The 17538-nt window shown below is 58.8% G+C and overlaps 1 protein-coding gene across 2 annotated transcripts in view; it reads right to left on the minus strand.

The window, feature by feature from the left end:
- Positions 1 to 17538, minus strand: part of SARDH (sarcosine dehydrogenase) — a 63515-nt gene that overhangs the window by 11684 nt on the left and 34293 nt on the right. For both annotated transcript variants that reach the window (XM_060013836.1, XM_060013834.1), the window contains 4 exons: positions 16787 to 16925; positions 15175 to 15288; positions 10659 to 10806; positions 6960 to 7053 (listed from right to left, as the gene is read on the minus strand). In XM_060013836.1, the coding sequence (XP_059869819.1) occupies positions 6960 to 7053; positions 10659 to 10806; positions 15175 to 15288; positions 16787 to 16925 (495 nt within the window). The remainder of the gene's footprint in view (positions 1 to 6959; positions 7054 to 10658; positions 10807 to 15174; positions 15289 to 16786; positions 16926 to 17538) is intronic.

Consider the following 17538-nt stretch of genomic DNA (forward strand, 5'->3'; position numbering starts at 1 on the left):
TGACATCCCTGAGTCTACTTCTGCAAATCCTGGCCGATAAGAGAGCTCCTAGGGCCCATGGGAGCAGTCAACAAAGCTGTCACTATAGAGCCCCAGGCAGGAGGCTGGCTACTCGGAGAGGTGGGTGACGCTGGTGTGCCCATTTTACAGATAAGGATACTGGGGCTCAGGGAGGTCAAGCCACTTGCCCAAGGCCCAGTGATGTCCTAGAAAATGTTCAACAATCAACTCTTGGGGGGCAGGGGGCTGTTCTGTAGCATTTACCACTTCCTGTGGTATAAATACTCCTGCTACAGCGGATTTCAAGCTAACGATGGTTTAACCACCCCTTGCTGATTTTCGTACAGATTTAACCCTCAGCTCTCACGAGCTGGTATGAGCACTTCCCAAGACGCTCGGAGGACTCACAGCTAGTAAGTCAGAGCAAGGAGTCGACACCATAAGATCCTCCCTCCCTGCCCTCGACTGACTCACTGGAATATTTTTGTGGGGAGGGAATATGTTCAGGTTTCAGTAAAATGGATTTGGGGGCTTGGTTCCATGTTTGGTGCACCAGTGAACTTCCTGCCAGCTCTCCGTGGGGAGGACTGAAATCAGGGTAGCGCTAGGTGCCCACCCCAGCTCGGATAAAGGCCACACGAGTGCCCCAGGCAGGAGAGCCTACGTCACTCCTGTGGGATGTTTGGCCACGGGCAGCATCAGAACAAGCCTGGAGTAGCCTCTCTGGGCAGACACCGCAGGAGGCTTGAGCAGGTGACCCACAGACACGGGCCCAAGCTCTCTCAAATCACATTAGCTCGTGGCGATTTCACCTGTTTCCGGGGAGTCTGGGTGTGTACCGGCACCCCGACTCACCGGGCACGTCGTCCAAACTCAGTCACCCCTTAAATAAGTGAGGGTCTCAGGGGCTCCCGAGGCAGGGTATAGGCAGGGATCAGAGGATGTGCAGCCCCCTGCAGGGGCCCAGAGCCCTGAATCCACAGGAGAGGGAAGAAGCCAGGTGGTAGGAAGTTGAAAGGATCTTCATTTTTCAAATCCTCTGGACATCCCAAGACACCCTTGATTCCAAAAACACCCTGCAGTGGGGGTGTGCAATCTCTCCTAGGAGTCTGGACCAGAAGGCTAGTTTACGGTGGTGCTGGTAGTTCTGGTGAAGGTGGTCTGGTGACGGTGGAGGTGAAGGTAATGGTGGTGGTAAAGATAGTGGTAATGGTAGTGGTTGGTGGGGATGATGTTTGTGGTAGCAAGGTTGATGGCAGTATGGTGGTGGTGGAAGCAGTGGTGGTGGCAGTGATGATGATGGTGGTGACGGTGGTGATAGTGGTAATGGTGGTGGTGGTGATGGTGGTGATGGTGGTGGTGGTGGTGATGGTGGTGATGGTGGTGATGGTGGTGGTGGTGGTGACAGTGGTGATGGTGATGGTGGTGGTGATGGTAACGGTGGTGATGGTGATGGTGGTGGTGATGGTGACGGTGGTGATGGTGATAATGATGATGGTGGTGGTGGTGGTGATGGTGATGGTGGTGGTGATGGTAACGGTGGTGATGGTGATGGTGGTGGTCATGGTGACGGTGGTGATGGTGATAATGATGGTGGTGGTGGTGGTGATGGTGGTGGTGGTGGTGGTGGTGGTGGTGGTGGTGATGGTGACGGTGGTGGTGGTGGTGGTGATGGTGGTGGTGATGGTGACGGTGGTGATGGTGATGATGATGGTGGTGATGGTGATGGTGGTGGTGATGGTGATGGTGGTGATAGTGGTGGTGGTGGTGGTGGTGGTGATGGTGATGGTGGTGGTGATGGTGGTGATGGTGATGGTGGTGGTGATGGTGACGGTGGTGATGGTGGTGATGGTGGTGGTGGTGGTGGTGATGGTGGTGGTGATGGTGATGGTGGTGACGGTGGTGGTGGTGGTGGTGGTGATGGTGATGGGGGGGATGTTGATTGGAAACCAATTTTCAAAGATTCAGAATAAATAAAAGGTGTGATGCTCAAACCACACTTCACAAACTTGGCCGTCTCAGAGGATCAAAAAAAGAGCCACAGATTCCAAGCAGGTGGTAAACGCTATGGCCCACCCCCAGAAAGGCCCCGTCTGCACCTACAGACAACGGCAGGGGCCGCACGATCAGAACATCCTTGCAGAGAAAGGACGGGGTTCTGCCCTGGAGGAGCTTCCAGAATCTCTGAAGCACACTCCTGGGAGTCCCTCTAAGCCACCCAACCTCATTCCAGCCACACCTTGTCCTTATACTTTCATGGCAAGAAGCTGTCACTGCCCCCCACGGGACACCCCTGAATAGTGGCCTTGGCCACCATGTCTCTCAGCTACACACCACCCCCAGCTCTCTAGGACAGAGGTGAATTTGCACAAGCTGTGCAAAGCGACTTTTTAGGCGACGGCTAAAACCCAGTTGGCAAACGCAGGCTCTGTGAAGGTATGGGCATCCCGCCTCTGTTCGTACAACGCGTGGGGGTGGGAGAATGTTCCATCCCAGACTAATTGAATCTGAATGGTGTCACAGCAAGGACACACACAGTCAGGAAAAGAAATTCAATTTCCTTTTGACCTGCAATTAATTTTCAGGAAAAAATTGCTTTATCACCTTGTCTAAAGATGAGCTTCTAGCCCAGCACCTTATGCTTTCAGAAGGGGTCCCCGTCCTTGGTTGAGTCAGGGAGACACCGTGCCTCCCCTGGGAACCAGGCCAGGAGCAGGCTTTCACTGGGAACCTCGCTGGCCTTGAGGACATCCGGTCAGCTGGCTGCCCAGGGGACAGCTCCCGCCCTCTGTTCTTCCTCTAGGAATGCAAGGATCTTGCAAGCCTGGGGCTGGTCCAAGCATCGCAGAATTATCGCAAAACAACGGCACCGCTCGGCTGGAGGCACCGCTCAGCCACAGCCGCCCACCCACGCGTTAGCCGTGAGCGTGGGTCACTGTGGGCGGCGGCGGGGTCCTGCTTACCCACCCTCGGGCAGGATCTGTGGTTCTGGGCTCTGACCCTCATCATTCCGCGTATCCCTCGTGACCCGGAGGCCTTCCCGATGACTCAGACACACATATTCCTCTCCTGCATCTGGTTGGCTGGCAGCCAATTATCTCCCATAAAGGCTTGGCCCCGAGCTCCGGGCCCAGCGTCGCAACATTGACGGAACCGGTGTCAACACATGATGACATTATTTAGGAGAATATGAAATTCCCCCTGGATCCAGAGAGCATGCAGGATATCTGGACAGACTTACAGGACGGGCCAGAAAAGATTTTGGTCATTGTCTAAACTTTGTGCTACAGATGGGGAAACTGAGACCCAGAGAGGTGGTCCCACAGAGGCCGGGGCAGGACCAGAAGCCAGGCCTGCTGGCCCCCAGCTCTGCTGGGCGCTGAGGTGGTGGCGCTCCCGGACCCCCGGATCCCGGGCTGACCCGGTTCCCGCCTCCCCGCCTGCCTGTGAGGCCACCGCGGGTGGGGGCCAGGGCGGTGGCCAGCGCAGGTCCCATGGCCCAAGTCCTGCTGGCCGCTGACTTCCCCATCCCTCTCGCCGGCCAGTGGATGGGAAGACCTTTGTGCCCCTGGCCTGGACCGTCTGGGAACTTGTGTCTTGGGTCGCTGTGAGGTCAGCAAAAACCGTAACACTGACACAAAGGAGGAACAGCCTAGCCTTGGGGCCTCGGGAGAAGGCGCGGTCGCCAAGGCAGGACTGGAGTCCCCCTGCGAACGTCTTCCTGGGACCCTTTTCACCCCCACGTCAGCTGCTGAGCAGCGGCGGCTCCTCTCACCACCCAGGCCCTCGCTCCGACGCAGGCTGGGCTAGGACTGCAGCGTCCTTCCCGTCCCCCAACCTCAACTAGGCTGTGAGCCTGTGGAGGGCCAGGCCCGTGTCTTCCAGCCCAGAGCCCTGACCTGGCAGGCTCCTAGCCAACACGTCCAGAATTAATTCTAGGGAGAGCGTTGGGGAGCTCGGCACTGGGATAGAGCCTTCAGTTTGGAAGGGATGCTGGAACTCAGCTGGGCATCCAGATTGGCCATGTATGAGCCGACGGGCCAAATCCCTCAGGTAGCGACTGGCCTTGGACAGCTCTGTGCTTCTCCCCGACCCTGCCCCAAAGGCCTCGGGGACAGAAAATACCAAATGACTGCTGAACGGCCAGGAAGGCTGGGACCACGTCCCTGGGACGCCTCTGACTCTGGGTTCTGAGGAATATGTCATAGGTCAATAATCAGAGTCACAAAAGGCCCACCATCGAGGAAAGCCCATCACAGGTTATTCCAAGGAGAAAAAGCAGCCCAACCACATGTCCTGCTCAGCGGAGAGGATGACCCGACGTTCAGAGTGGTTCTCAGGCAGTATTTCAAGGAACAGGAAAACTATCACAGCAACTTAGTAAGAGAACAAGGCCGAACGTATAAACTATATACATGGGATGATCTTGCTTCTGTTTTAAAATTTACAGGCAGAGATTAGGGAGAGAAGATGGAAGGAAGTACACTGTCAACCTTGGCTTTCTCTCTGGTGGAATGAGAGGGGTTTTTGTTTGTTCTTATTTTACTAATATTCCCTATTTATAGTGAAACCACCCATCAACTCTTCAGCCAGACTCTGTGGCAGGTGAGAAAGGGAAGTCTCAGAGAGGTCAAGGGTCACGCCCAAAGGGGTCATGTCAGCGGCGAGGTCTGCACCCGGGCCCTGCACACTGTGTACTGTGGTTGGAAACAGAGAAACGAGCAGTAAGGTGCTTTTGACTAAACCAGTAAAGCCGGTTCCAGAGGAGGCAGTGGAGAGAAGCAGCCTGTGTATGTCCGGCACCCCATGTATCCCACCCCGTGGCCCCCGACCTGTGCCTGTTACCCCACGCAGGAGTTCATCCTGGAGTCTGACCTCTGCTTCCACCGGCCAGAGCCCCGGCCCAGCCCGGTTCCTGGAGGCCAAGGTGCAGCCAGACGGCCGTGGGCCAGGCCTGGGGCGGCAGCCAGGGCCGGGAAGGGCCGGCCCCCATTGCAGCCCGTTGTCCAAGACTAAGGCCCAGGTGCCTCGCTGCAGCGACCCTCGGCTGGCAGGGGAAGCGCTCCCACCTGGTCTTCTCCCACACAAACCCCGGAACCACACACAGGCTGAGCCAGCGCCAAGCTCCCAGCTCCCCCTCCCACTTCACAAGTCAGGACGCCGCCCCAGACAGGGCTGGGCGCTGCATGGACCCCACGGGGGCCGAGAGGGCCAGGGCTGCAGCCGGGGCGGGCCAGACGCCACTGTGGCCTGGGGTGGAGCTGTGCCATTCCCTCAAAACGCACGCCCTCTCTGGTCCCGGCAGGCAGCTTTGTACCAAGCAGGCAGGAAGCAAGCTAGACAGAGACATCCCCAGTTTCCTGCCCCCCAGCACAGCCTCCAGAGAGGGAAGGCAGACCAGAGCCGGGCCAGCGCTCCTCGGCTCTGCAGAGCTGCTTTTATCTAGTTTCTCCTGGCAGCCTCCTTTCTGATGTCATTGAAACATTGTTTACTTGCTAACGGGACCCAGATTCCTCTGACCTCCAGCCCCTCTGCAGGCCAGGATCACAAACATCCCTTAGCACTTTCCCCCCCAAACCCCCCAGATGAACACGAAGGAAGTAGAAGAGGGGGAAGTGCCCCTGAATCCGGCTGTCTGTCCACCCACCCCCTCCTTAAGGCCACCTCCGTGTTCCTGACATATTCGTGCGCTTTTTATGTTTCATTAGCTGGGGGCGGGCCTGGGCAGTCCATCCAACTTCTCTGAGCTCAATTCAGGGAAACACCCGTGCTGGGGGTAACATTTCCTACGTCGGGAGCTGCTGTACGACCTCGTTCAACGCACCTGGCTGTGATGCACACCTGCTAACAGGGCGATCACAGGGCAGCACCTCCTCCCCTGCCCCACCCCCTCTTCCCCTGCCACGGCAGTGCTGCCTCTGGGGACGCGTGGCCACGTCTGGTCACAGTTTTGGTTGTCACATCTGGGGGTGCTCCTGGCGTCAGGTGGGTGAGGCCAGGCACGCGGCTCCACACACTGCGATGACCGGGATGCGCCCCCTGCCCCGCCAGAGTATCTGTTCCGAAACGTCACCGACAGTGCTGAGGCCGAGAAGCCCTTGCTAGAACCTTCCACACTGTCGTGAGTGTTAAGCACTAAGGACTCGTGAGTCACATGCTTTGTGCCTGGCGCCTCGCGAGCCCTCGGGTGACAGTGGCTGAGGTCACCTTGACCGCCTTCTCCTCACCTTGCCCTCGGGAGGTCAGGGTGGAGAACACGATGCTCATTTTCCTAAAAGGACACCACGGCCCAGGAGTAGGGCCTGACCAGAGCTGGACCCGGGACCCCGGCCCCAGGGTCTCTGAGGACATTGAGTCCGCTGCGGCCCTGATACTGTCCACAGTCTCAGAAGCTTCCGGTCCTGGGACCCGGCCTTCTGGAGCTGGGGGAAGGGCAGGGGCTGCTCCCTGGGGCCTGGCGGTGCACCCCGAGCGGCCCCTCCCCTCTCCCGCAGTGCCGGGGGCTGGGAAGGGGGAACACTCCAGAGGACAGGCCGCCTCCTCAGGACACGCAGACCTCCGGAGCAGCGTAATTGCTTGGCTGTCCCCAGTGCTGTCATCTCCAGGGAGGCGCAGGAAATGCCCTGATCTGGGAGGGCGTGCCCTTGCCTCTGAGGAGCGGACACTGGGGGCGGCTTCACAGGTGGCAAGTCCCTGGCAGAAGCTTGGGGCTGCGCCCCTCAGCGTGCGCCAGACACCGGGTGGGGGGCACAGGTGATACCTGACTTTGACCCCCGCTCCTCGTCTGAGGCCCTAACAGCCTGTGGGCAGGACATGTGGTCCCCACTTCACAGTAGGGAACCAGGGTCCAGGGAGGTCCACTGACATGCCCAAGGGCACACGACTCCCAAGCCCCGGGTTTGTTCCCTTGCAGCTGCTGCCCCCTACAGCCCAGGGGACCGCGGCCAGGTGGTACCTACCAGGTGCCCGGTGGCTCTCACCAGCTTGTGAGTGAATAGCGGGAAGGCCTCATTGCTCAGGTCTGCATCGAGCACTTCCTGGAGAATGGCCCGGCTGTGAGCGAGAAAGGTCGGTCAGTCAGTCGGTCAACAAACACCTGCCCAGCCCTCCTGGGTGTGTGGCCTGGCTGGAGACGCACTGGGGACACAGCAGTGAGGAGGACGGGGCCCTGTCCTCACGGGGCAGACCGCCAACAAACATGCTATTAATAAAACACACCAAGAGGGAGAGGCACCCCAAATCCAGTCAGATAAGAAAGGCACCTTCATCAGAGCAGTGACAGGAACAACCAAGCCCTGGGCAGAGACACGACTCAGAGATGGGCACTCACAAGCTCTCCTTTCTCAGATGGGGGAACCAAGGCCTGGGGCAGTCATCTAGCCAGCTAACGCCCCTCATGCCACAGGCCCCCGAGGGCAGGGCCTGCCCTCCTCAGCTCCCCTGCCCTGCTGGCCCGGCAGTCTGGCTCTCATGCTGGACCTCTCGGTGTCTGTGGAAACCTTCAGTTCCTGGGCACCGTGCCCCTTGCCTCCCTCCAGGACTTGGTTGACTCTTGCTCCCCTGCATGTTTCCACTGGGTGCCCCGGCCCCAGTTTAAAGTTTTGTTATTCTTCAGGTTTGGTGCACCCATCACCTCCTACAAGAAGGCCTCCCTGATCCCCCGAGTCTGGGTCAGGTTCCCCCCGCCACCCCACACTGCCCCCGGTCTGAGCTCACAGCCCTGATATGTCTCCTGCCAGGGTACCTCTCACACTGGTTGTATTGATACTTGCCCCCACTGAACCAGGAGCTCTGTGCCAACAGGGCCCCTATGCCTGGCACAGAGAGGACAACTGGTAAATAGGGCTGATTGAAAATGGGCTGGCTTTGCACTGCAGGGCCAGCTCCCCATTGGCAGGAGACAGCCCCACCATTTCTGCCTCGCAGGGGTCCCAGCCAGTGCCCAGAAACGCATCTGAGGCGAATCCCCAGCCCCACGGTGCTGGGAGCTGCCCGCCCACGCCTGCCCGAGGTGCCCAGCGTGCTGCAGTGTGTCAAGATCCTTATGTAACACCCCGGCGCCCACGTGGCGTCAGCCTCCGGAGAACCCACACCCAGTCCTTAAGAAGCCCATCCTCTCCGCGGCCCTGGGCGGATGGGGCCGGGGCTGCTCCCTGGTCTTCCCAGCAGGGGAAGGAGGAAGGAGGCTGGAGCTGCCACCCGGGGCCGGCGTGGCCTTAGCAGTGCCAGGGGTGCCCCAGCTCGGGCACCGAGCTGGGCAGGCAGGTCTGCCAAGCACGGGTCGGGGTGCAGGAGGCTGTGCCTCTGTCAAGGGGCAGCGGGTGGCACCAGAGGGCACCGGCTCCGGTCAGAGAGCAGGTTCAGGTCCTGCTTCCTTCACTCACTCCCACCCCAGCCTCGCCTCGGTCCCCTCGTCCGCTCCAGGAGGGCAGCGATGCCACCTCACGGGGCCCTTGTGAGGGGGCAGCCACCAGAAGGCACGCGCCAAGCGCCGTGGCACTAACAGCTACGATGGCAATCACTGTTCCCCGCATGTCTCCCCAGTCACGTGTGGCCTCTTGAGCTTAAGTTAATTAGGGTAAAACATTCTGTCCCACGGCCACATGTCAAGGCCTCAGTGGCCGCATACAGCTTAGTGGCTACTGTACTGGACCACCAATTATGGAATGTTTCCAGAAAGTTCTATCGGTCAGCAGGTCATACAGCATCTCCCATGGTCCAGGTGCCGCGCCGAATGCTTTCCACCTGACAGCTCAGAAAGTTTAGCCCTTGTCAGCGGTGCTGGTAACATTATTATTCATACAAGAAACTTTGGGTTATTTTTGAAAGAGCGAGGACAATTTCGGGGAGAAAGCTAAGAAGTTACCAGGAGGAGGAAAGCTTGTCTTCCTGCCCTGGCAGCTGTCACTTGCCACCCTCCTTGAGCAGCTTCTAATGAGGCTGGAAGAGGCTGGTCTGTCCTCCCGGGGCCACACCTTGATCTGTCTCTCTGGTACCCCCTCCCTCCCCTGCCCGCTCACCTCCACCACCAAACCAAAAATGGCCCAGTCCCTGGCCAAGGTCGCAGTGCAGATGAAGATGAGGCTTCCGAGGATGGCCTCGAGCTCAGGAGGCCAGGACACCCACCCCCGTTCAGCCCAGAGATGCGGAGGTCAGTGTGTGGGGAGAGGAACCCCACATACTGGACCCATCGACCACCTGGACACGGCTCATCACTCTCCGCTCAGAATCCCTGCTTCACCTGGCCCCTGAGGCTCCTCACACCTGCCGGCCTCCTACTCCCTGGCCCAGAATCAGAGACCCCGTTAAAGCCCTTCTTCTGCTCAGTTCCCTCTCCTGGAGGAGTAGCCTCTGCACCTGTAGGCTCTCGCCTCCACTGCCCTCTGAGCGTGTCTCCTATGGCCCTGGCCTCACTGCTTTTCCTCCTGCCACAGGGCCTTTGCACCTGCTGCCTCCTCTGCCTGAAACACTGTCCCTTCAGAGAGCTCCAAGCCTTGACCCCTCATTTCCCGCAGTGTCCCCTCCAAGGGCCCCCTAATAAATATTGCTTTTCATGAGAAGCCTGAAGTCCAGCACTTGATGGTTAAGGTACACAGCCAGCCGTGATTCGGAGAGCACGTACCGCGTGTGCCGTGTGCCTCTGTGCAAGACGATGCACGCTCAGAGCCAGCTACACTCCGCCCGGGAGGGGAGGGCCGCCAGTCCAGGACCCAGCGGGGGTGCTGCAGGCTTGGTCAGCTCCAAAGAACCAGGGAAAATGGATCCCGTGGCGGGACCTGCGTGCACTGTCTGGGGATCCTGGCATGACCCCGGCTGACAAGGATGTCCCGTGGACACGGCCATGCTGCATCTAAGCGTCAGCTTTGGGATAACCTGGCTGGAGGTGCACCGTCCTCTCTTCTTCACCAATAAGAATAAAAATACTTCTAACCACCTCCAAGGGCTGTGATCAGGATTGGAGGAGATGTTGGTACATCCCAGCCCCCTGGCTGGTCAATGTGAACACGCTGTGCTTCCCCCCTTATCCCCTATCCCCCCGTCCCCTCTCCAAAGCGCAGCCAGAGGGATCTTTCCAACGTGCACAGCTGCTCAGGTGCCCCTTTGCCTAAGACCGTCGTGGGGCTCCACGCACAAGCTAGAATCCGAGGGCTTTCCAGGAGCTGATTCGTCATGGGTGGAACACAGCTCAGTAAACGCTCACAGAATGGATTAAGGAGTGAATGATCGTCTGCAGACCTAGTCACTGGGGGCGTTTAGGGAGCAGCAGGCCACCTCTCAGTGTAGAGCGATATTCTGAGCCCAGGTAGCACGTGGAACCCCAGTCTGGCTCTGCCCCCCTAGAGATGGCGCACATGATTCTTAGTCTGTGTCAGCTGTCCAGAGACACCCTCGTTGGCCCTTCCGTGACCACTGAATCCTCACGTACTGATTCACAGTGAGGTTCAGTCTGAGTCTTTCATTAAGGGCTTTTCTGTATTCTAGTGCTTCGAAAAGTGTCCTTCTGGTGTGGCCTCTCTGAGGTCGCTGGCACGTCGAGCTTACTGACCACAATGTCCCATTCTGAAGCAGTAAGTGGTTCTGCCCCGGGCCCCAGATAGAGGGCCGAGGGCCCAGGGCCCAGGGGCACCCCGGTGCCTGGCTCCCCGCCCTCTCCTCACCTGGCTGGGCCCTGGACGCTGATCAGGCCCAGGTCCTCGGAGCTGTCGACAAGCTGGCACCGGAACCTCCGGTCCTGCAGCACCGTAGTGATGTGGGACCAGTTGTGCTGGGCCACAGCCCCGCCCACGGCCAGGTAGTAGCCGTCCCCTGGAGGAGAAGCATGGGACTCAGCGCAGGACTGTGGGACGGAGGAGGCGGGGCAGAGGGGATGGCCCGAGGCCTCGTGGAGAAAACACACACTCTTTCCTTGAAAGTGAACGACAGAGGCCCAAGTGATGGGGACACTCCCAAGGGACCCTGGGTTCTCATCACCCGCAGGACGAAACGTGGGGAGGAGGGGCTGGGTGCGGGACCCCCTGAGGCTGCGCGCGTCAAGGGAGCATTTTCTGGGGGAGTCTGAGGCTTTCTCCCACTTCTCAAAGGGTTTGTGGTCCAAGAAAGCGTAAGAGCTCCCAGCGCCATCACGCCGTGGGGAGACCGAGTCCCACCTCAGCTGCCAGTGCTGGGCGAGCTTGGACAAGCCTCTTTCCTTCTCTGAGCCTCAACGTCCTGACCAGCTCCCGTTTCTCTTCATATTCCCATGGCCCCCGGTCTCTAGGATTCCTGCCATGGCCTTATGGGGGCTGGTGTCGAGCCGGGGCGTTACAGGCAACACACCGTTGATCCTTCAGAGGGGACTGACACTCGTCACCACCCTCGGGAAAAGGAGACTGAGGTTCAGAGAGGTCACACGGTGTGAGAAGACTGGCCTCTGTCCAGCTCTGAGTCCACGGCCTGTGGAGCATCCACTGGGCCATGCTGCCACCCGGGTACTGCTGAGTGGAGGGGAGCTCACCTTGGCCCAGTGTCCTGGGAGAGCCACTGCCCCGGGGGGCTGTGACCTCAGACAGCTGTGTGGCCCTGGACCCCTCATGCAGCCTGCCTGAGCCTCCGAAATGTCACCTGCAATTTGGGGTGAAGGCACCTCACCCGCGGGGATGCTGTGAGATTCAGCCACTGTGTGTGCCCTGGGCGGGCAGGCTCTCACTGACTACTCCCCCCGTGACCTGGTGGAGGTGGCAGGCCTGGAAGAGGCTTCGTTCCTCTGCATTTTCTATGCGCCCTTCTCCCCATCCCATTCCCTCTCTTCCTTCCTTCCTTCCAGCAGGGCTCCCCCCATCTCAGAGTGATGGTACCCAGTCAATCCCTGACTTCCAGCCTCAGTTTCTGCATCTGTACAATGGGAATGAGGCCAGAACCCCCCCCCCCCACAAGGCTGCTGGGGTGATTGAAGGAGCTATGGCGGCGCCAGGAGCCCAGCTTGGGGCTCAGGAACCAGGAACCGGGATGGTTACGCACTGGGACACTCATCTCCCTCCCCGGGGGTCCGGTCCTGCCCAAGGGCTGCTTCTCTCAGCTTTCCGCGCCATTCACTCTGGGCCCCGCTGGGGGCCGGCCTGGCACCAGCCCCCAGCCCACTCTGGGCACAGCTGGCATGGGAGGGGGGCAGCAGCTCTCGGGGAGGCTCCAGAGTCTGGAGAATCCTGCCTAGACGCCCTTCCGCACACTGGCCCCCACTCCCCGAGGCTTCCACAGCAGTGGAACAGCATGTCATTGTGATCATAGGTGCGGGCACCTACTATAATTGAAAAAGAGACACGCCCCACTTTGCTTCTCCAGCAGGGGAGCGTGAAGCTCGTAGCAGAGCCCAGACGGGGACAGGGGATGGGGTGGGGGGGCCTGGGACCTCTGCTCCCTCCCCAGAAGCACTCGCTGGCTGGGCTCTGATGGAAGGTCCTGGAGCTGGGACCGGTCAGGCCACCACACCTGGAAGCGTGAAGCTGGGAACCCTTTGCCCCCTCCAAGCCAGGGTTCCACCAGCAGCAGCCGGGGGGAGAGCAGAAGAGCCCCTGGCTTTGCCATCAGTCCCCCACGTGGAGACCCCAGCCAGAGCCCTGGTCGTCCTCCCGCCCCGTCCAGGTGACCTCTGGAACATCCCTGACCTCGTCACCCCACGTTCTGTGTGCCCGTCTGCGCCCTCAGTCCTGGCTGTCCATCCAGACCCAACTCAAAGGCCAAACAAACAAGCTGATCCCCAAGGATCCCCTGCTACCTGGGCTGGGGGCTCTTGGGAGCTGGATTGAGAACACCTCTGAGGATCGAGTCTCCAGCGGCATCCTCTACCCCAGCGCCCGGAGCACGCTCCGTGGGCCCCGCGGGGCCCGGCCGTCTGCAGCCATGCCGAGGCCCCTCCCAGGGGGACCCGAGCGTTAACTGAAGCCACCTGGTTCCAGACAGACGGCGGCTGCTGGGCCTGGCCTCCTCCGGGCAGCTGTCTCTCATGAAAAACATCGCTAAGTGCCCAGGTCCAGGTCCAGCCCACACGGCGGACATGGCAGGGAGGGCGGTCAGAGGGCAGGCTCCAGGGCCCTGGCTCGGGCCGGGAGCTGTGGACTTTATTTTGTACTTTTCAGAATTGTCCAAATGTTTCCTACAGGTATGTACTCCTTTTGTGATGTAAAATACTGTTCAAAATCACATTTAAGATGGACAGCTGCTTTATACACAACCTTGATCACACGTGAAACGCACATCCTCTTGTCTTAATGGTGATCTGACCTAACAGGTATAAACACGCACACTGAATGGACATGCATGTTCACAGCAGGAACAGTACCGCTTTTTTAAGGCTGAAAATACAAGGTCCGTATGTGGGTTTTCTGTGCTTAGCGGTGAAGCCGGGACCTTTAGCACGCTCCACAGACCACTGTGACTTGCTTGTCATCTGCACACGCCCTGGCAGGTCAAGAACCCACCAAGTGCAAACCTCCCCACCAGGCGGCCGTTTAACTTGAGGCAGACGCCCCCAGCGTCCAGGAGAAACATCTCCGGGGTCCATTAACACCTCCCCTTCCCCTCCTCTCAGAGCCTGCTCTTCCCGCCCTGGCAGGCGAGTTCTCCTCCAGGGCCAGGAATCCACCAGACTCATCGGGAAGGGCACAAGAAGCTGCCCCCTTGGGCCGTGGCTCAGCGTACAGAGCCTTGGTGACAACTCCCCCCGGTGACGGGGACTAGTTTCCAGGTGGGGAAACAAGCTCAGGGAGGCTGCTCCCCAGCCCTCCTGGCACCCCCAGACTCTCGCTCAACTCCCTGCAGCAGCTCAGGGAGGTGGGTCATTTGTCTCCACTTCACAGATGGGGAAACTGAGGCTCAGAGAGGCGGGCCCTGAGCCAGGCAGTGGCAGAGCCAGGATTTCAGGGACCTGCACACTCACTGGGGTCCCTCTGTTCTGTCTCCCCAGCTAGACTCGCTGTCTAAGGATGGCAGCTGTGGCTGGACCGGGCCTCCCCTCTCCTGGGGGATGAAGGCCAAAGTTTCCAGCGGCCCTTGTCAAAATGCCCCTCTCCGCCCAGCTCCTCACAGGATCCTCCCGCGTTCTTTCCTCCACACCTTTCTAGCAGGTGGCTCGTATCCATCCTTCGAGGCTCAGGCCAGACATCACCTCCTCCAGGAAACCTTCCTCATCCTGGCTCACCTGCTTCCCATGGCCTCCCATAATCCTCACTCTTTCCCACCCCCTCACAATCCCACCCAGTGTTCTATCGGGCTTCTCCTGCACCTCCCTCTCCCAGTGCCCAGGCCAGACCTCGCCCCCCTCCTCCGTGACTGAGTCCCACGCAACTGAATGGCCAGCAGCACTGAGCCAGGCCGGGAGCTGGGGCCGCCAGGTTTCCTGAACGGGCTGACAGTGACCCTTCCCCCGACGGTACAGTGCAGCCGCACAGAGAGCAGCACAGTTGAATCCTTTCTCCCCTGCAAATCCAGTGTCCCAGAGGTGGCAAGGGGGCCCCTTCTTGGAGAGAGGGGATGCTTCCCACGCTCTGTGAAGCTTAGCCATTGCTACTCTTCCCTGACAGAGACAGGCTTGCAGCACTAGAGATTCGACTGCTCCCATGTGAACCAAGGGGTGGGTCGGGGAGGTGAACTGATGGGGGCAGATCTGGCTCAGCGTAGTCAGACCTGTGCAAACAAGGGGTACGAGTAATGAGCTCCCCGTCACAAGAGGCATGCAAGCAGAAGCAGAGGGCCTGCAGAGGGCAGTGTGGGTGTCAGCTTGGGCACAGAGCTGGATATCTTCTAAGGACCTGCCCCAGTCTGAGACTGAGAGTTACACGGGAACGGAGACAGCCAATTCAGCATAGATGCCGGTGTCAGAAGGAGCTAAGTTCTCCACGAGGGAGGCGTGGCCTTATCCTCGGCTCGCTCTCTTCCGGGCAGGTGAGCTGAGCACGCGCACGCTGTGGCCACTCCGAAACCCTGCGGGACGGGCAGGTTCAAAGGCATAATCACTGAGCGCTGGAAGCCCAGCATCGTTGCCTGAAGCGAGACCTCTGAGCTCCCAGGCCCTGACTGCGGCGGGCACACGCGTGACCAGAGCAGCCTCGGCAGCCCCTCCCAGTGCGTCCTGCGTCGGCGGCCGCCTCACCGAGCGGGGCTGCGTCGAGGGCACTGCTGGATCCTCGAGGCATCGCTTACCTTCAAAGGCAGGGGCCAGCGGGGAGGGCTGGGGGCTGGGGGCAAGGCGGCTGACGGTCAGGTCGCTCTCGGTGCCCCCGCGGTGGTTCAGCATGCAGGTGTACACCGTGGAGCCTGCGGACAGGATGAAGACCCCAGAATGTGGGAGCCATTTAGCGGGGCGGCCCCTCAGCTCAGGGTAACCCTTGGTTGGATACCCTAGGGGGACAACCTTGAAAGGCCCCTCGTCTCAGTGATGCCACCACGACTGAATGACCCAGAGAGGGATGAGCAGGTCACCCAGCACTGCCATGCCCAGAGGAGGAAGGGTCAGGAGGGAGGCTTCTTTCTTCTAGAAATGCCTCGAATCCCTCCCTCCCACCCACCCCACCCCCACGCTGGGACGTCTTTAAGGGCAGGATTTATATCTCATTCATTGGGCGTTCCTAGCACCATGCCTGGCACAGCAGAAGCTCCTTGAATGGCTGATGAACAAATGAGTATGCAAAAGGAAGTAGATGGATGGATGAGAGAATGCGGAGGTGGGGAGAGGATGGGGGGAAGCACGGATGGAAGGAGGGGACAGGTGGGTGGGTAGAAGGGTGTTGGCATGATGAATGGGACGCAGGGGATTAAGGAGAGGTGAGTAGCAGGTACATGTGAGGCGGGGAGCAGGTGGGTTGGCTGGATAAATGGTATAATGGGTTGAACTGTGACCCCCAGAATGGTATGTTGAAGTCCTAACCCCCAGTCCCTGTGAATGGACCTTATTTGGAAATAGGGTCTTTGCAGATGGGATCATGCTAGGGTGATCAGAGGTCATCAGGGTGGGGCCCTAATCCAACGTGACTGGTGCCCTTAAAAGAAGACGAAAATGCAGGGAGAAGGCCGTGTGACTCAGAGGCAGAGATTGGAGCAACGTGGTTGAAAGGCATGGACGGTGGCCACGGCCAGAAGCCAGGAGGGGCAAAAAGGAGGGATTCTACGTTCTTGGGATCGCGGCCTGAGTCTGAACTTCCAGCCCCAGGCTTGTAAGATAACACATTTAGGTTGTTTAAAGCCACTCAGTTTGTGGTACTTTGTTACAGCAGCTCTAGGAAACTAATAGCGATGGGGCTGGGTGAGTTTGGGGTCGGGTGGATGGGGATGCGTGATAAAAAAGGAGAGGCATATCCCAAACATTGCATGGGACATACTTACACTAAGAAGTTATTCATCCTTTATTTAGAATTCAAATGGCACTGAACACCCTGTGTTTTTGTTTAATTCTAGAAACCCTACTTGGGGAGAGCATTCCTAGGGGGGGAAGTGGACAGGTTCTGCAGCCCCAGGAGACTATTCTGAGGACTTGCTGCCTGGAATCCTGTCTGGAACAAAGTAAAAGTGGGGGTGGGGGCAGGGGGGAGGATGGAGAGGAGACAGAGGGTAGAGGGAGGGAGGAAAGTGGAGGGGGCCTGGGGTTGGGGCTCGGCCAGGAGGGCAGAGGGGTCTGGACACGGGGACCCAGGGCCAGGCCCCGGGGGCAGAGCCATGAGCCAGATGAGCCCAGAGAGGACAGGGTTAGCTCGCTGTCTCGTCTCAGTGCCCGGGGCTGCACCGAAGTGGGAAAGCGTGGCCCACCTGGGCTCCGTACCTGGGGCCCGGCTGACATCGGCCGAGAAGAGCCAGTCGGCGGCCTTCCTCGCATCCAGGCCCACCAGGTAGAACTTCCCAAAGTAGGACATGTCAAACACAGCAGCGGCCCCTCTGCAGGCCAGACACTCCTTCTTGATCTGAAAAGTTCCAGAGGTGGGGTGCTGTGTGGGCTCTGGGACCTGACTCCCCCCCCAGACCCTGGGGCACTGGGCCCTTGGCTGCCGTCCTGCTCCGAGAGCCCCTCCTGCCTTCCCCCCCTCCAGCTAGGAACACACGGTGACCATCCTTTTCAAGCACAGGAGACACTCTCCAGGGTAGACCAGAAGCCATAAAACAAGACGATAAATTCAAACGGGTTAAAATCGTACAAAATATGTTCTTTGACCACAGTGGAATCAAATTAGAAATCAGTAGTGGAAGAAAAATCGGGAAATCCACAAATAAGTGAAGTTAGACAACGCAGTCCTAGATAACCAACGGATCAAAGAGAAAGGGAATTAGAAAACACTTGGAGATGAATGAACATGAAAATACAACATATGCAGACTGATGGGACGAAGCTAGTGCTGTGCTCACGGAAGTTTTACACCTGCAAGTGCTCTCCAGTCAATAACCTAACTTCTCCACTTTGAGAAACTAGAAAAGGAGAGCAAATTAAGCCCAAAGTAGGCAGAAGGCAAGGCAGGCAGAAGGAAAGACATACTAGAGATTAGAAAGGAAATAAATGAAATCTTGAAAAACAGAGAAAAT

Source organism: Delphinus delphis, chromosome 6 (genome assembly GCF_949987515.2).
Source record: "Delphinus delphis chromosome 6, mDelDel1.2, whole genome shotgun sequence".
NCBI classification, from domain to species: Eukaryota; Metazoa; Chordata; class Mammalia; order Artiodactyla; family Delphinidae; genus Delphinus; species Delphinus delphis.